Source organism: Cyprinus carpio, chromosome B16 (genome assembly GCF_018340385.1).
Source record: "Cyprinus carpio isolate SPL01 chromosome B16, ASM1834038v1, whole genome shotgun sequence".
Classification (NCBI taxonomy): domain Eukaryota; kingdom Metazoa; phylum Chordata; class Actinopteri; order Cypriniformes; family Cyprinidae; genus Cyprinus; species Cyprinus carpio.
This window is the reverse complement of record NC_056612.1, coordinates 10,476,724-10,495,158: the sequence shown is the minus strand read 5'-3', so window position 1 is coordinate 10,495,158 and position 18,435 is coordinate 10,476,724. Positions and strand designations below refer to the sequence as shown.

The 18,435-nt window shown below is 37.1% G+C and overlaps 3 protein-coding genes across 6 annotated transcripts; 1 reads left to right on the top strand and 2 right to left on the bottom strand.

Moving 5' to 3' along the window:
- Window positions 1–659: 659 nt before the first annotated feature.
- zgc:174888 (uncharacterized protein LOC558116 homolog) lies at window positions 660–4,165 on the bottom strand. Of its 3 annotated transcripts, none has more exons than XM_019125499.2 (5): window positions 3,522–4,165; window positions 3,247–3,359; window positions 2,955–3,044; window positions 2,018–2,149; window positions 660–1,698 (listed from the first exon to the last, which is right to left on the bottom strand). In XM_019125499.2, the coding sequence occupies exons 1-5, from the start codon at window positions 3,532–3,534 to the stop codon at window positions 1,339–1,341; spliced, it is 708 nt and encodes a 235-aa protein (XP_018981044.1). In that variant the 5' UTR covers window positions 3,535–4,165; the 3' UTR covers window positions 660–1,338. The 3 variants fall into 3 exon arrangements, with proteins under 3 accessions (XP_018981044.1, XP_018981046.1, XP_042596609.1); XM_019125501.2 differs by having other exon boundaries at window positions 2,976–3,044; window positions 3,522–4,156; XM_042740675.1 differs by lacking the exon at window positions 2,955–3,044 and having other exon boundaries at window positions 3,522–4,161.
- A 1,009-nt stretch (window positions 4,166–5,174) lies between these two features.
- flcn (folliculin) lies at window positions 5,175–12,114 on the bottom strand. Its single transcript, XM_019125490.2, has 12 exons — window positions 11,601–12,114; window positions 10,590–10,799; window positions 10,335–10,481; window positions 10,028–10,249; window positions 9,746–9,912; window positions 9,053–9,144; window positions 8,461–8,624; window positions 8,269–8,382; window positions 7,522–7,645; window positions 6,857–6,982; window positions 6,609–6,711; window positions 5,175–5,870 (listed from the first exon to the last, which is right to left on the bottom strand). Exons 2-12 carry the CDS (start codon window positions 10,797–10,799, stop codon window positions 5,663–5,665), a joined length of 1,677 nt encoding a protein of 558 aa, XP_018981035.2. The 5' UTR covers window positions 11,601–12,114; the 3' UTR covers window positions 5,175–5,662.
- Window positions 12,115–12,321: 207 nt separating this feature from the next.
- Window positions 12,322–18,261, top strand: LOC109112613 (leukocyte receptor cluster member 9-like). Of its 2 annotated transcripts, XM_042740672.1 has the most exons (8): window positions 12,322–12,531; window positions 12,694–12,805; window positions 12,959–13,045; window positions 14,490–14,580; window positions 14,787–14,917; window positions 15,005–15,162; window positions 15,241–15,409; window positions 15,953–18,261. In XM_042740672.1, exons 3-8 carry the CDS (start codon window positions 12,979–12,981, stop codon window positions 16,888–16,890), a joined length of 1,554 nt encoding a protein of 517 aa, XP_042596606.1. In that variant the 5' UTR covers window positions 12,322–12,531; window positions 12,694–12,805; window positions 12,959–12,978; the 3' UTR covers window positions 16,891–18,261. The 2 variants fall into 2 exon arrangements, with proteins under 2 accessions (XP_042596606.1, XP_042596605.1); XM_042740671.1 differs by lacking the exon at window positions 12,694–12,805 and having other exon boundaries at window positions 12,324–12,531.
- The last annotated feature ends 174 nt before the right edge of the window (window positions 18,262–18,435 follow it).

Genomic DNA, 18,435 nt, shown 5'->3' with positions numbered 1-18,435 from the left:
ATGAATTAACAATACGTCTAAAGCATTTATTAATCTTAGTTCATGTTAAGTTGCTGCATTTACTACTAATAAAATCAAAGCTGTATCTGTAAATATTAAATGGACCTGAGCTAACGAACTAACAATGAACAGTTGGTGTTATCAACAAACTTTAATAGTTTGATTAATAAATATTGTAATAGAAGCTCATTGCTCGTTGTTGGTTAATGCAACATTACTTAGCAGGACCTTACTGTAAAGGATGGACCAGCAAACTAGTTTAGACTGGATTAAGATGACTTTTTCTCAACAGGGTTGGCCTGTGCTAGTTTGCATGTGGTTTGGCTCAGTTGTGCTAATCCAAACAAACCCATTTCTGACATTTAACAGAGTAAAATCCTGCATCGTTATGAACAATATCCATCAACAATATGTAGCTAAAATGTAATTTATTGTGTGTTGACTGTGCAATTGTGTTTATGTGTGTTTTCGAGATGTGCCAGCCACCAGCTGTAGGCTATATTGTGGTAGAGCAGCAACAATTGTGTGAACAAAAGGTCTCTGTGGTGGCCTGTTGTTTGTGCCATCATCTGCAAGTCCCTCCATCCAGCTGATACAAGAGAAAGTCCTCATACATACACTCTGACAAACAAAAGAGTATAGTCAATTCGTGCAAACACTGAATTTCTTTCAAGATTTTATTTATATATAAAAATCGACACTTAAAAACAGACAACACATGTATTCCAAAAACAGACAGATTGTTAAATTCATTTGAGTAAAACATTGCTTGTAGTAACCTTCTCTAAGGCAAGACAACAATACTTGTAAACATGACTTATGTAACCCTTTTGCAAATGTCTTTTCAGAAAGTAGCTTGCTTAAGCTAGTCCCTATGCTACAGTATTATTTAATATGGCTTGGATTTACTGTAGTACATGAGTGTAGTTTTTTTTCCTCTTGAACACCGAGCGATAAGCGGAGACTTTTGGCTTCATGTATTCTTTACTTTTTTCACTACAATCAATGTTAAAACATTCAGTCGACAGGTTTAACCTGAATTATCACGGAGGACACATAATTCACTGTATATGACAGAAAACCGGATGAGTGATAGAAACAATCAGTGCAAAGACATGATGCAGGAAGAAACATCATACACGTACATGAAAGAGAACGTCATATTGGCCATGTGTCTGTTTCCAAAACATCCCTTTTCTCCAACATGCATCTAGAAATCATGAGCCATGTCCAGAGAGCAACTTCTCTGAAATCTCAACAACAACAGTGATTTACAGTAGCTGTCCTTTCAAAGTGAAGCCTCCTTTTGGCCAAGTTTTGTGACATATTTAAAACCTTTTACCAGATCAGACTTGATGTTATCCATAGAAAAGAAAAAGTCCAGTAAGAGAAACCTGGGAAAAGTGACTCACTATAGCTGTTAGTCGGACCCTGGTCGAGCTGCCTTTTCCCTATCTCTCCTTCTATCACAGGCTGCTGCTCATCCACAGCTCCACGGTTCTCCACATTCTCTTCCTCATCTGATGGTGAATTTTCTTGATCCTCTTCACTTGGTGTGGGGAAGATGCAGTGATGCTCTCTAAAAGCACAATCCAGATTGAGCCATCGTGTGAAGAGGGATGAAGTGAAGGAGAGAAGACCTTCAGGCGATGACTGAACAGATGGGAAAGCAGAGATATCTGGACGATCAGGAATTTTCTGTTTACAAAAAGATAGAAAAAACACTAACCACAAGAGATCTACAATCTATCACACCTACAATCAAGAATGAAAGACGTGTTGATACAACATCTGGAAAAATAGTACAGTGGCAATTACTATGGTATGAACAAAGTGTGTATGTACACTCTTAGAAAAAAAGATGCAAAAGCTGTCACTAGGGTGGTATTTTCTTTTTAAAAGGAACAAATATGTACCTTTTAGGTACTGATATGTACCTTTAAGTGTAACTTTTGAAAGGTTACCACCCCGGTGACAGCTTTTAGAACTTTTTTTCTGAGAGTGTATGACAATGTACCTCTTTTGCTATGTTGTCCAGTGTGAGAATCAGCTCGCTGATGAACCTGTATTTGAGATGAACTCTACTGAGATGCTGGAGGAGCTGAATCCAGGAATTAGACAGGAACGCAGCAGCACTGAACACACAGCACTAAACTCACACACACACAGAGAGACAGGTGTAGTTCTAAGTTTAGCAACTAGGAACAAAATTAGCAGCTAAACATTTTATATTTAGGTCAGTAACAAATAAGTTGAGATGGCTGAGATGATAAAACAGAAGAAAATCTAGGTTAATTACAGGTTCAGTTAAATGTAATTACAAGCTCTTAGAAATGTAATCTACTTATTCTTGTTGCTTTCATCTGGGAAAAAATGTTTATAGCATATTCAACATATCGTGACTCAAAATGGTTAAAAATGTCATTTGGTGTAACCATCAGTTCCAAGCACAGAATAGTTAAATACTTTGCACCATGAATTCAAAAGAGTGTACATAATTAAATCACTATTGTCAAACATTAGAGTTATGAATATCAAGCTTTATTACAGTTAAAGGTGTTTTATAAAAAAATAAAAATCATTTAAAGGGGTCCAAAATCTGTATGTTGGTTACAGGCTGACTTTTATTCTGCAGACAACATTACAAACAATTTAAAACAATATAACTTGCCGTTTTTTTTTAAGAAAAGATAATTTCATGCTACTTATGTCAACATTACTTTTTTCAATAATTGTATTTATTTATTTACTGACTCATTCATTCATTTACAATCTCGCAATATTATGCCATCTGGACTTTTCTGATAGTAGGCCCCATAAAACATCAAAATCCTATTTAATCTAGAAACTCAAAACACGTTCATTAAGTTTATTATGTTTACTGTCTGTGACCGCGCTGCACGTGTAATGTATTTTTGAATAACGTGAATCAGAAAAAGAGCATCACCACTGACCCGTTGAGCTGTCAGTCTTACCGGCTCATTGCACAGCGCGCTGTCGTTGAAATAGTGGGACACGACGTAGTTCTTTGGAAACACTTGTGGCTGCAATAGATATATATTACAATGTCAATTTTTAAAGCCTTTAATAAAGACGAACTATTTATTTAAGATGCACGGGCTCCTCAGACGTCACCAAAACCACAAATCAACAATAATGGGGTCAGTACAAAAATGACACGGGACAGATAAATGCGACCGCGAGCTGTCTAGTAAACAAAAAGAGTTCTTAAACATCGAAACTCACGAATCCGGACGTTTCTTCAATGTGTATAGTGTCTTGAAGATTTCTGATCGTCGTCTTCATAAAATCATCGCACCCACTTCCTTGAACAGTCAATATTGATAGAAGTAACAGCACTGAAAGGCAAAGGTAAACAATGTGGATTCAGAGCATTAAAAGCATTTTCAAAACACCCACGCGCTTTGTTCTCTTAATCACCAACGCATTGTTTGATACAACCATTTAATGCGCGCAGCAATTGATGGACCTTCGTAAGTGCTGCACGCGTATCACGTTACCTGTTGGTGACATGCTTCTACCGGCCAATGTGGGCCATATTCCCCATGTTCTTCTTAACCAAGTCGTTTTGCACGACAGATTGCTGCAGAAAGGTTATGGAAGAATCTCGGTCTCAGTGGGTTTCCTCCTCTTTCTCTCACTGCTGCTCTTTCTCTTGGATCCCACAGCCGCTTTCCATTCTGACCGTCTGGCTCAGTCCCAGTCAGGCACTTGGAAATTCAGGACAACAAAATATTCCAAGATTACCTGTGAGATTTTAGTTTCCTGTTTCCTTTGCTCTGATTTTCCCTCTTCCTTTTCAGTGAGTTTGTTTTGAAGCTTTTCTTTCCAGCTGGCATGCAAGTGAGCAGGACACTTGATCTGTTGTAGGCTGCCTACATCTGAAGGAACAAACAGTGTGGAGGCAGTTTGCTCACTGAAAGTGAAAGTCCTGGTGGTTCAATCTCTCTCCCCGCTCTCTTTAAAGATCCCCACCCCTTTACCTCATTAGACAGCATGCACTCCCCCTCTTCTCCTCTCTTTATCAGTACTCAATGCACGGCCTTTCCCGGGCTTAGTCTTAGTCATGCACTCTGGCAGTCTGTTTTTAATTTCCCTCCTCCCCACTCAAGTCTCCATGTCTGTTGCTCCCTCAGTCCCCCAGTTTATCAGCTGAATGATGACTAAGCGTGTGAGCTTTCATGACTGTAATGAAAGGAAGTTATATTTCATCAGACTCATGTTTTATGTAATTCACACTATTCCAGATTAGTCATTGTCAAGCATGTGATGCCTATAAACTGAGGAGGATTCAACCATGCTGTCATTTAGATAGACAAAGCAGTCAGTTTGTGGAAGTTGGTTTAAATACAGTCACATGAGAGACTGCATCAAAGATACATTGTTCTAAGTGCTGTGCCTGTTTTTTTTGAATTGCATTGAAAAAGTGTAGTAAACAAATTAGGAGTAGCAATATGAAGAATTAAAAAATGGTAATAAGCAATCAAACCTTCATACAAATAGAGAACTCTTATGCCAACATAAAGCTTTATGTGCCATCAGGAATAAATAAATGGATTATTATTTGTATGAGTAAAAGTTATTCTGGAAATTGCCATCAATCAACCTGTGTAGACAGGAAGGAATGTCTTGCAGTCCTCTGTATTTTGATTCTTCTGCACACGTTCACACCCACTCACCACATTTCACTTTTTTTTTTTTTTTTTTTAATTTAACCTGCACTGATGACTTTTTACAAATTTTAAATGCAGAAAAGAGTTGATATGCATGAAATAGTCCAAAAATTATGTCTCATGATAGCTACATTTATATAGGAGGAATTACCCTAATATAACCTGATCCTTTCAGCAGAACCCATACCACCTTGAAACACAAGAACTTTCTTATGTAAGAGCTGCTTAGGGTGGACTTGCATGTTTGCACAGTGTTTATTGCATGACTAAGTCTTGTAGTACACTGAAACAAGCTGTAAAAATTATATTGGGGTTAAAGGGATTTCTACATATCCAGAAACTCTCTCATGGCAGCAATTACATAGCACTCAAAATACAATTTCTTCCCTACCATATAATTCTTATAGAGGTCAGTAGCTGGTATAACCACATTGCTGTAATAAATTATAGTACGTAATTTAAAAAAATGGAACACTTTGGTTTACAAGCAGCACATAGTCTTTATTTAGCATGTGTGAGATTAAAGTAAAAGCCTTTTATTTACGTTATCAAATAAGGATAAATAAAATTGCTCACAAAATACAAATTCTCTCTCAGACAAGACAGATGGAAAAAGAATTGATGAATTGCAATAGGCAAGCCTCAAACAGTATCATGTCATCTGATACTCTGCCTAGTTCCCATAAAGTCAGTGGACCATGTGCTCTATTAGACACATAGTGAAAAAGATAGAAAATGGACATGTCTATGCATGACTGTAAAACAACATTCCATTTAAATGCACATGTGTAAGTAAAAGTTTTTGAGGCTTTAATCACAAAGATAGCTTTTACTTTCTCTCTGTACCATGCAGAAAAACACATTCTCAGGCCTGGCCCCCTTTTCCCGTAATTGACACACATGCACCCACACATTCCTTTCATCTAACTCTAGCAATGAGTCCATTGTCCCCTTTCTCTCTCTCTCTCTCACTGGCTCAGAGTTCTCTCTCCAACTCTGACTGCTGTCATTAGATGGCTCTTGTAGAGCTTGCTGAGTCCTGTCATCCAAAACTTAAGAAGACGCACATTGTCCTCTTCCCCGGGCCCCGTGGCCCCCAGCAGAGCTAAAACCTTTTGCGTGTCCTCTTTACCTCTGCCGTCCACCTTGGAGAACTTAAACAACACTTTTACTTTGCTGTAACAGAAAGAACAAGAAGACCATGTGGTGAGAGGAAGCACAGAAACAATAGACAGACAAGAGGAAAAGGGGTCTAAGAGGAATTGGGGAGAAACGAGTAAATGATTAAGAAAGAGGAAAAAGAAGAATTACGGGAAACAGACTAAATATTTAACTTTATGTCTGCTGCATGACTTATAAACTGTCTGAAATAAATATAATGGCACATTCCAGAAATTCAGTATATTTTGGAGTCTACGTTACTAGATTTTGGACTGTGTGTCCTCGGGTATCTTAAAAGCTAATAAAATTACATAATTTTGACAATCGTTTACATTTATACTCTATTCATTATAGTACAAACTATGTTTAAACAATTTTAACTACCAAAAAAGGTATTATTTATCAGTGTTCCCAGTGTCCCGGATTTGTAACAGTGTTGCAAAAATGTTCAAGCTCATGTTTAAGAAATAGGAATAGAAAATAAAAGAGTTATAATTCTGTTTGACCTGAAGCCTTTTACTTTTAATTAAACGTTTTGTGTCCTATTCTGCACCCATTTGTGGAAAGTGCTCTGTAGAACCAATATTATTCACAGTTATTTAGCATAATTTTCATTTAATTACCATTCAAAAATATATTTAAATAAATTAATACTTGTGCTAAATTGATTAAACTTGACAGTAAAGAAGTACATAATGATTCAAAAGAGTTCTATTCAAGATTTTCTAGTCTAAAGACAAAATGCAAATTTACTTCATCCACTCTTCTTTCAGACAGAGTAAGCAGAGAGAGACCACCTCCACTGACAAATTCTCATTAGAAAGAGCCACTTCCATCTTATTCAACAGAGTTGGACCTGAGAGAAAGACAAACCATGAGAAAGGCACATTAAAGAAGAATTCACTATGTACAAATGCAAAATTCAATAAATAGTGTGTGTGTTTGAATAGTGGTATAAATCTTTAAAGTCTATACTACAGAGGTTTGTTTCCATGCGTTACCTCTATCTGTTGCTTGTGTGTTTGCACTGCTAATGTTGAAGTGGTATAGTGAGAGAATGTCATCATCCGAAACTGGATTTACACAACCGCGCTCAACATTAAGTACATCCACCAGCACGGAAAACTCTGGAAGATAGATTGAGAAAGACAGAAAAATAGGGAGAGGAGTTAGACTATGTATGTACACAGTGAGTGCTGAACTCTGAGATGAACCAGACACTGAGTTATGAAACAATTTCACTGTTTAGAAACAAAACAGTCACACAGAAGTTGTGAAATAAGTAAATCACATTCTGTCAAAGAACACCCCAAAACACTCTGAGGCCTCTGTTAAATATGTGTGTTTGTTTCATCATGTTACAAAAACAATATGTTCACTTGAATCGCTGATTAATGATCATGAGAGCATTGCTGTCATTTCTAAGCGTGACTGATTGAGTGTTAATGTTTGTGTATGTTTGACCCGAAACAATCTCAGCTACAGCAGCGCCACAAGGATGGGATCAGGATACAATAGGTTAATTGGTTCAGATCCCTCAGGGCTTGGATCTTATGAATTCCTTTTTAATGTGGTGTAGACATATGTTTTCTGAAAGTTCTGAAAATTAACTAGCTCTGTGCAGCCAAAATACACAAAAGAGGATTTGCAGTGAAATAAAAGATACCTGAAGAGCTAACATGGGCTGGGATTGGTACATCTGGGCTAAGGCCAAGGAAGTTGCATCGATATGCTTCCTCATAGTGAGGACTGTACGGAACTGCTCGGACACATCCAACTGGAAGCAAAGCCTGTGAAACAGACAGAAACGAGGGTCAGAACTATACACTACCAGTCATAAGATTAGACACATATACTTATTCTTTATTACTACTATTTTTCGCATTTTGGAATAATAGCATCATCAAAAATAAATTGAAATAACCTCATTTTTCTTCTTCTAAATTCTTCTAAAATGCAGCTCTGCACTCAAGATGGATCCTGGTCCAGCTTATCCATTAAAAATGTATTATATTATATTATAACAAAAAGTACATGTGTATAACATTTTGTTTAACACATGCAAAAATACATTTTAATACAAAAAGATTTTTGACATATATTTTCAAAATTTGAATTGAATTATATAAATAAAAATACACAACTTTTTAATGAATACTTTAGATTTGTATCATCTAAATGTAAACAAAATGTACATTTGTCCATAAAACAATTTTTTGCCCAAGCATTTAAATACAGGCTTAATAATATTCTTCTGAAGATCAGGAGAAACAAATTCAGTCAAGTTTGTCTAAACTTTTGAGTTTTCAGTTTGTAACATCTAACATGTTTTGTTGTTTTTTGGTGCAGACCTGCATCTCTTGATAAGTATGATGAAAATATTGTAGGCAATGGGAATAGGTATTTAGCTGACCTTCAGCACATTGAAAGCTGACTGGATGAGACCAGGGTCTGCACCTCTCCATATGACTTGATTTCCCATGAGAACGTGCCATGCCAGCTGTCGGAAATCACTGGCACCCAGGACCTGTCATTAATCAAATATAGCATAGTCCATATTATTAAACAAAATCTGATGTTTGTAACAGAGTAAACATTTATTTACCTGTCTTAAATGTCTCAGTGATTTGAACTTTGGCCCAAGAATGTCCTCTTGTCTTCCGTCATCAAATTGAAAATCTTTAGCCTGCACACTCTCTGATTGGCTGGGCTGTGGGTTAGACACGCCCCCTTCAGCACCATCCCAGCCACTCATCTCTTCCTCTTGCTCTGTGAGAGAGTTATTCATAATGTTGCTGTGAACATTATTCATGCTGAAATCTACAATATAACCTCCAATTATGGCTTATCAATTTTATAATTCTGATTATAAAAGATGAACATCACTGGAGAGCTGTTCGTATGTCAGTGTCAAAAGCAGAATGTTGGGAAAGGAAAATGTGGGTCAGATACCCGGTTTAACATTTGAAAAATCAATTTGTTAGCAGACACACTAATTAAAATATTGCTACGGAATCGATAGTATCTCATGAAAAAAAAAATTCAGTTTATATACAGAAAATAGATGCAGAATATCTATCTTCTGCAATATCTGGCTGTGTGCAGAAAATGACATTTTATCACATTTTTTTACACAACGAAATTTAAATGTTAATGTTTTTATACATTTATTATTTTACTCAATGCATTCATTTTACCAGTTTGTCTTTCAATGAGAACGAGTGTGTCTTCTGTGGGCGCTCCTTCTAAAAGCTTCTCTGTCAACCGACTGCCACAAGCTTTCAGCAACCTAAAATAAAGATCATTAACAAAGTAATAGGACGTGTAATGATTTTAAAAAAGCAGACAGGCCTACACTGTATGTGTGTTTGCGCTAGTGTTTGTCAAGAAAAGTCTCACTATTACGTTTGCTCCAACGAGTCACAACTATGAAATATAATGTTTGCAATTGTGAGATACACAGTTTGTAATTGTAAGTTATAAATCTCAATTCTAAAAAATACTCACAATTTAATAAATAAAGTTGCAGTTGTGAGATGTAAAGTCACAATTGCGAGAATATAAGTTACAAAGTCATAATATGAGTTATAAAGTTATTTTAATGAGAAACAGAGATGCAATTATGAGAAATAAAGTCACCACTGTGAGATATAAGTCTCCATTGTGGGATATAAAGTTGCAATTGTGAGATAAAGTCACAGTATAAATTATAAAATTATAAATCACATTTATGAGAAATACAGCCATAATTTTGAGATATAAAGTCACAATTATGACAAAGAAAGTCACAACTGTAAGATAAGTCACAGTTATTAGAAATAAAGTCACACTGTGAGATATAAAGTCACAATATGGGTTATAAAGTAATTTTTTTTTACTGTTTTACATACCAGCTGAATGAGGAGTGCAGACTAGCCCACAGGTTGGGGTGTTGTGTTAGGGATGTGAGAGAGCGGGCTGCATTGCCGCTGCGCTGGTGAGGGAACACTGCCGGAGAGAAGGCGCTGTTCATACGCACAGCCCTCTGAGGACACACACACTGCTCACTGTCAAACACCTGCAAGGCGACAAACAGGACAAACCATTGTATTTTCAACACTACAAGGAACTCATCATCCCGAGAGGTACTCTGCCAATCTCGGTCCTAAAGTGGTGCTGCCGTCCAGCAGTACCTTGAGTGCTGTGTTCTGTAGACTCTGAATGGTTAGCCGCAGGTGGCGCAACAGGAATGGCCACGAGTTGATGAGGTAGATCCTGTCCATGGCTACCACCACAATGCTGTACCAGCGCTGGAAGCCCCGTGCCAGGCTGTCTTTGATGAAAAACGTATGAGAGAAAACGAATCCATGTTGTTCATCTCCAAAGAAGATGGGCCCCTCTCGACCAGGACAAACCTGCAAGAGCAGATAATATACAAGCATCACATAGATGCATATTTTTTTTAATCAAGTTTAGATTAATTCACTGATGCAAACATACCTCGCAGCTCAGGCTGCGCACACATGCTTGTCGCACGACACTGAAGAGCTGCGGCTGGCGTGGGTGCTGGTGGCTCAGATAGCGGATTCCCGTCTCACCGTCCACACTCACAAAGCCTGGGTGAGACGCCGGTAGGGAGCGACAGCCCTGGAGAGAGAAAGACAGATATTAGATAAGACATTATAGAAAAGAACTTTTTCGGATTTTGGATTTAAAAATAAATTTGGGATATGACAAGATTACTATTTCACTTACTTCACACATGTCAGCTCCCTGTGTGGCAGAGCTGTTGGCTCTCATGGTGAGCCCTTCGCCCTCTCTGTCCGCCTCTCGGTCCCTGTCACCAGGAATGGCTGGACCAGGCTGCGGAGGAGATGGAGATGGAGGGTGGACGGCCTCTGTACAGAATAGCGTCCGCGGGCCATGGAGTTCACAGAAGTGGCAAAGGGCAACTAAAGCGTTCATCTGGAGGGAATTAAAAGGTCATATGAGAATATGCGATATTATCACACATTTTTTTTTACATTTCAAAAGAATGAGGGTGGTTTATAAACGAGAACAGACACTCAATGTTAAACAAACTTAAGGGAGATTTACAGGAGTTGACTCTGGCAGTAATTATTACTCGTATAAACTGTTAACTAGTCTTTTTTTCAGACTAGAGGAAAGAAAACCTCCAAAATACACATTTAAGTGTTTTTTATATATTACACATTTTTATTACACTTTAATTACATATGTAGATTTCAATTACAATACATTTATTTATGCCCCATCTTCTCCAAGTGAGTTTAACCACAGTATAACCACTTCAGTAGCATTTACATAAACCAAACTTTAAAAAAAAAAAAATTGACTTATTTATATAAAATTGTATTCCTAAAAATACAGTTCGTTTTTTTCCTTAACATTGACAGTATTCTGTAATTTATTGAGTGAAAAAAGAAATATCCAAACTCCTCTCAGTAAAAACTCTACTGCGTCAACAAAATGAAAAATTTTTGAAACTGGCTTTATCGTATGTTCAAATTTCTCTTCTAGTAATTTATACAAATACGAGCATTTTTAATTACATAATGCAACTGCACATTTCAACATAACGTTAAAAGTAATACAAAATGTAGAAACGTCAATATACATCATGTACTGCGATTAATTAACTGGGGAAGTATGGTGATATAAATTGTTACTTTGTTCACAAGTGGTGTCTTGCCTAAAATGTAAATGCAATAGGAAATTAGATATAAGAAAATACAATATCCTTACCTTTATCAGCTGGGTACAGCTATAGCGCCGACTGGTACCAGTAAACTAACGAGAATAAGACATTGCAATGGAGTGTTGACAATATCAACTGTCTACAGGTTCTATGGTTGTCAATGTTGTTAACGATGTAATTTATTTCTAATCAGCATAAATGGTACACTATCCTAACCGATGTGGGTTACTAAATCGTCGCTAAAATCCGATGTTAATTGTTATTTTTATTTTGTTTACGTTGTTAAGTCCATCCTTTTCAGTCTTTCTTATGTGTCATGTGATGGGGAAGTCACGCGCTTAGATCACAGCAACGTGTGCGTGACTCACACAGCTGATCTTGTCTCTCACACTGAATAGCCAAAATGGTACCGTCCAAATAATCTATTAATATGTTTTTCTGTTGTAGTTATATGCTGGCACCACGTATACATTTGCTATTTCGAGTGATTTAATTGTTTTTATCTCTTCCGTAATCCGCTGAATGCTTTACAGCGCTCCTTGTTCCATGAATGAATCTTTTGTCGAATTGAATCTTTTTGATGATTCAAACGAACTAATCTGAATTAATCGCTCACAAATCACAATGGAACGGTCCGAGCGGTTGTCAAATGAACAGCTCACTCCAAGATATGAAAAAAACAAAGCCTTGTACTTTAATTTGTCTCCTGGGACAAATTAAAGTACAATCAAATGTATTGTTAATAAAACATCTAACTATAGTACACAACAGTATATCTTCACTGGAAAATGGAGCGTGTAATATGCTTGGACATAAAGGACCACGTGAAGATATCGAACCGAACTGTTTAAAAGAACCGATTCGTGCAAACGAGTCGGACTTTTAGAATTCTTTGGCCGAAAACTACAATACCCAGTAGAACCCCAAGACTTAACACCGGAAGTGGCCTTTGTGAACATTGTCCTAGCAGCACAGCAAGTATGTTTGACAATAATAAACAGCTATATTATAAAATGTACAGTAAATGTTACATCCAATATAAACAGTATCTTCAGGAGATTACTTTGTTGACTTACATTGTTTCATTAGTGTGTGTGTGTGTGTGTGTGTAATGTATTTGTTTATCAATCATTCGCGCAGTTTGTAGGCTAACTATGAGTCATTTGAACCAGATGATGTAATCTTGTACGTGTTAACATTAACACTAACCAGTCAACTTCGAGGCTAGTTTTCTGATTCATTGTGACTTGAGGTAGGCTGGTTCAGGTTCTCCCCTAATATGCCAAAATGGTTTTTACATAATATTTCCTTTTTGTCTTACCGACTACAGTACAGTATAGCAAAATGATTATGCTTAGGTTGCTTTCCAAATGACACTAAATGTAACTTGTTTGTTTCAATGAAGCTCTGTTGAAGCTGTCAAATATGGCATCTGAGGAAACGAGAACTGAGGAAAACCTGACAGAGGATTCTGACGGACAGATCCACACAGGTAAGACATTTATGACATTTATTTGCTCTTAAATGAGTTACACTGTCACCAATAAATTAAGTATGTTAAATACAAAAAGCTGTATTTTAATTCTAAAGGTTTTTCTTCACAGCTTATGAGTTGTAGTGCTAGTAAATTTGTCTTTTACGTCATCTAGCCATTTTAAGTAGTTTGAAATACATTAATTAAAATGAGCTGAAATTTACCAAGTTATCTCGTTTGATAATAATAAAACTTTTTGGTCTCCGCCTTTAACAAATACTGTAGAGGTGGAGGCTATAATGCAAAGGACCTGAAGGTGGCAGTGAAAATCCTTTTCATATAATTATCCATAATTTCTAACCAAGTATAGGTTCGTTTTGTGCAAAATTGCTGTAGGCTTACTGTAAGTGCAGGGTAGAGAATATAAAATTCACAAAGAGAGGTCTGCTTCCACACCACTAGTCCTAGTAAGGGCACTTACAAGCCATTATTGTGCTATTTTCAGTGAAAACCTCCTGGTCCAAAAGCTTTCTAAAGAGACATTTGTGCTGTGTTGAAGCCCCCAAATTGTCATTTGTTGTTACACAGGGAGATTTAGAATATAGTATGTACCTACCTTCTAATGAAGGGATCCCTGTGTGCTGATTACATGTACAGTAGGCCTACACTAACATTTCAAAGTTTGGGGTTGGTAAGATATTTTTAATGTTTGAAGGCGGTCTCTTATGCTCACCAATGCTGCAATTTATTTGATCAAAAGTATAGTGAAAAACATATAATTAAGAAATATTATTAAAATTTAAAAGCTGTTTTCTATTTGAATGTATTTTAAAATGAAATTTATTCCTGCGATGGCAAAGCCGATTACTCCAGTCTTCAGTGTCACAAGGTCCTTCAGAAGTCATTCTAATATGCTGATTTGCTACTCAAGAAACATTTCTTATGTTTTGGTCTGTTTAATATATTTGTGGCAACCGTGATACATTTTTTTCAGGATTCTTTGATGACTAGAAGGTTCAAAAGATCATCATTTATTTATTATAAGGAATCCTTTGTAACAATATAAAAGTGTGTAAAAGTTATAATGTAGTCTTGCTTTGTAAAAGTACTAATTTATTTTTATTTAATCCTATCTACCTCAAACCTTTAAATGTTAATATAGGTTTGTTTATTTTGCCACAACAGGTGTGTAAATGTGTGGGTGGAGCTGAAGACATGTGTTGAAACATGCTGCACTGAAACAGAAATTTGCCTCATACTTTTATTTTGTCCGTCATAAACTTACCTGTTTTGAATACGGCCGTTAACATCTTCACACTACGCTGCATCACGTCTCCCTTAACTAATCTGGGAGTGCTTAACTCTTACTGTCCAAGTAGTTATAGATTAACTTTGTCTTGTGTTATCAGTCAGTGCATGAATGTATTTATTTAACTTTTTCCTCCCTTTCCCTTCGTACCAGATGATATGAAACAAGAAACTAGCCAAAACATTTGTCAGCACTTCCTCTTGGGCAGATGTCATTTTGGAGACAGATGTCGACTGTCTCACAGGTCTGTGAATCACTCTGAATGCTAGAGACTCAACTAGTGAACTAACCTCATGCTAGACTTGATTTATTATCTAGATATTTTCATTTCAACAGCATTTGGCACAGTGTCTTGTAGTTGCCGTAAAAGATGTGAAATTTGTTAGATCTTGGGAATGTTCATTGAAGCTTAGTGGATAAATAATGCATTGCTCTTTCCTGACTTCACAGAGTACTTGACGTCCCTCAAACCACACACTCAGAGGAAGATGATACAGCCGTCACAGAAAAGCAGAGCAAGACCCAAAAAATCAGAAAACCGATAAACGCAGAAAAACAGCATATAAGGAATGAGAAGGAAGGTGTGTTCAGAGAAATAATGAAATGCAGAGGTACTTACCTTCCAAATTCATACTTCAGGTTTACAAATAGATGCCTTTCTGTCTCAGGGTGTAAGAAGAAGCCACGCATGCGTACAGCCGACGAAGTCATCTCCAGAATTATATGGGACTCCTCAGTGGACCCAGCTGATTTTATAGTCGGTCACCTGGACCGTTTCCTTGGGGTGCTGGAACGCCCATTCTCGGACTTCTCTTGGGACACTCAGGTCTGTTACATCAGCACTGATATGGTTCATTACTATTTATCTTGTATGGTCATAAGCCTTAACATTGTCCCTTATTAGGTATGTGACTGTGACTTCTCTGAGGAGCTGTCTATCCCTCGTCATAGGATCCAGTACTTCAGCTACAAAGGCCAGCGGCTGTGGGATAGGGACAGTCGCACTGACAGGGTGTTCGGTTCAACAGGGCAGACTATTTTGCCCCCTTTTGGTGGTTTGAATCAGCAACAAGGTGAGTAACAGTATTATTTTGGCCATGAAACAGATTGTTTATAGGAAATTGGTTATTGCGTCAATGCCATAAAAGAGTGTTCACAATAAAGAAAAGGACAAATATTAAAACATCTACTTTAAACCACGTTATTAGTAATTCTGTATTTAATAATTATTATTATTATTTTTTTTTTTGGTGTGTTGGTTGCAGTGTGGATTTTTTTTTGCTCTCACCATATGACTAATAAAATATAATAGTAAAATAATAAAATATTATATTGAAGTACTTTTTCTTCAATGTTATATTAAGACTTTATGTCCTAAAAAATGTCTCCTAATGAATTTTAATTGATTAAAAACATACTCATGATAGAAAAGATGTTTCTGAGTTGATGAATTGTATATTTAATTTAATATTTCAATATTATAGTATTGATTCAATAATAAATAGCATTATTATTTATTATAACAGCATTGTTATTTATATAATAATTTTATAGTATTCATTTAATAAAATACTATGTATCTTAATTGTAATATATTGGAATTATTAAATTCTCAGACAATTTAGCTGACACTGACCAACATGAAGAGACCTCCAACACAGCAGATGGCCAAGAGCAAGCGACTGAATTTTCTAAGGAACAGGATGATGGTGCAGCTACAATTAAAACAAACAAACAAGAACTGGGAGATGCTATAGATCACTCATTTACCGAAAATGCTGAAGATGATGCTTTACTTTTGCGAAAAGAAACGGCACAAGAAGACCAAAACATGTCGGCTACCGAAGATTTGAATGAGTTGGCTGAGTTATCCATCGCTCCGAAAGAGGAAGAGACTGAAATAGTGGAAGAATGTAAGGACAGCTGGGACGGAGAGAACTGTCCTCCTCGGTCCAACCGTCCTCCTCCACGCAAAGCCACCCACTTTATCTGCTTCCGCGTGGACTCTCCCGCTGCTCTCCAGGCCTTTCAGCGCATTCAGAAAAAGGTTCTCTCCCAGCTTCCTCAGTCAGAGCCGCTATGGGTGGACCCTGCAACTTTACACGTCACTCTTTCCCTACTTGTCCTGAAGGGCCCAGAGGAAGTCAGCGCTGCTGCTGAGCTCCTGCGTACCATAGTCAGAAACTCCCACAAACCCCCTATTTCTGTGTCTTTCACCCCAAAACTAAAGCACTTTAATGGGACTGTTCTCCATGTGGCCCCACAACCCCTGTTCGATGTCCAGTTCCTGAATTCCCCTATTCAGGAAGCCTTCAAGGAGAAGGGCTGGCTACACCGCCATTCCCGATGCCCAACATACCACCTCACCCTGGCCAAATCACGGGAGCCCATGAAAGAGAAGATGTTTGAAGGGATAGGGACTGTTAAACTAGCCAAAGATATCAACTTCGGGAAGCTAGAAGTAAACAAACTCTATCTTTGTGTGAACGGTCATTCAAACACAGAGAACGGTTTCTATCAGGTTGTGTGTGTTGTGCAGCTGCCCAATGTGTAAAAGCGCCTGGTTTATGTATCATCTGAACTCAGGGTTGATACTTAATTACTACATCAAATAATTTATATATTGAAACGAAAAATTTTAATCATCCTAAATCCTAATCAATCCTAAAATTACTCCTTTCCAATCCAGTTCTGATTTTAAAAATGTTTACAATAATTTATTCATCATCTTTGTTGTAGTGAGAAACACTATTCAGTTTTGTATCTTTACGTTCTCTCTTCACAAACTCAAAGTGTGGATAACACAAGCATTTGTGACAATGGACGTTCTTTATATGTACTGTATATGTACAGTAGTCATATTTCAGTGCAGAAGCCAAATTAAATTGAATGGCTAAATAACTGAACAGCTTTGACATTTGAATTTTACATTATTTTATTATTTAAATTTGATTTTGTTTTCATCTATTTTTAGGTTAGTTTAAATTTAATTTGTACATTTTTTTTTTGTACAAATATAAGAAGACCTTCTCTTAGTTTAGGTTTGTGTGTGCGTTTGCTTACCCTCTCTAAGGTAAAGACACACAGCATTCACCTTAACTGTACCTGGTAATTTCTTCACTTTCTGTTCAGGCCTTTATTGTAAGATGTTGCTAAGTGACTCAGTGCAGGGCAGTATTTTTGGATCACTTATCGAATTGGATGTGAGTGGGAGTGTGTAATTTTTTTATTGAAAGTGGACTGGATATAAATAAGTAATTCACCATGTATTTCAGCTATGTTTTTATAGCACACGCTCTCAATTATTCAAGATCAAACAAACAGCTCTGAACAGCCGTACATTTAGCCACTGGAATGTCTTTTATTAAATCAATTAAATCAAACTAGATGACACACTTTTATGAATATATTTTTCTTGCGCTCGTGTGTTACAGTAGCAGCTCTGTCGGAGATGTGAGCGAGGAAGTCTTGCATACATAACATCATTTTCTCTTTCCTCATGCACACTATACATATATGAATGCTTGTGCAGTCTCTTTCTCTCCATCCCTCTTTCCTGTGCTTCTCCATCCAGCACCCCTCCCCCATCCTCACTCGCTTTCTCTTTCAGTGACACAGAAAAACCAACACCACCCTCCCTCTCTCATGCATTCATACGCCCCCCACCCCATACTCCCTTGGTACACAAATACCCATCTCTCCATCCCTCACTCATTCTGTTGTTTTCATTGTATTTTTTATTATTAATCCCCCTATCTCGGTTAAACCTCCCGGGCCACCGAGAGTCTTCAGCCCTTCCTTTCGCCGCCCATCACCTACTTCATTTGTGGTTAAAGACTGCGTTAAATAATCATCATAAGCATTTATGGGAATTCCCTGAGAACTTAAGCCAAACAGCATTGATTAAATTTGGAAAACCTTGTGACATGTCGTTATTGTCTTTTCTATTCTTTAATTTGACAAAAGAGCCTCTTGTATGTGGTTTTCTCACAATTAATCACCTTTCTTTCAATCTGTCATTATGTGTTGTCATGCACTCTGTCTAAATACAGTACATGTGTAAATCCCTCCATCCCTTTTTGTCTCTTGCACACAAACA

Coding starts and splice junctions, on each gene's coding strand:
- zgc:174888 (XM_019125499.2), bottom strand. Junction 3,045..3,246: donor TTGAAGAAACGTCCGGATTC/GTGAGTTTCGAT, acceptor TATCTATTGCAG/CCACAAGTGTTTCCAAAGAA. Junction 1,699..2,017: donor TGGACAACATAGCAAAAGAG/GTACATTGTCAT, acceptor TTTTGTAAACAG/AAAATTCCTGATCGTCCAGA.
- LOC109112613 (XM_042740672.1), top strand. CDS start 12,979: ATGGCATCTGAGGAAACGAGAACTGAGGAAAACCTGACAGAGGATTCT. Junction 13,046..14,489: donor TGACGGACAGATCCACACAG/GTAAGACATTTA, acceptor CCTTCGTACCAG/ATGATATGAAACAAGAAACT. Junction 15,410..15,952: donor TGGTTTGAATCAGCAACAAG/GTGAGTAACAGT, acceptor TTAAATTCTCAG/ACAATTTAGCTGACACTGAC.
- flcn (XM_019125490.2), bottom strand. CDS start 10,799: ATGAACGCTTTAGTTGCCCTTTGCCACTTCTGTGAACTCCATGGCCCG. Junction 10,250..10,334: donor TGCGCAGCCTGAGCTGCGAG/GTATGTTTGCAT, acceptor CTGCTCTTGCAG/GTTTGTCCTGGTCGAGAGGG. Junction 8,383..8,460: donor CACTGAGACATTTAAGACAG/GTAAATAAATGT, acceptor GATTAATGACAG/GTCCTGGGTGCCAGTGATTT.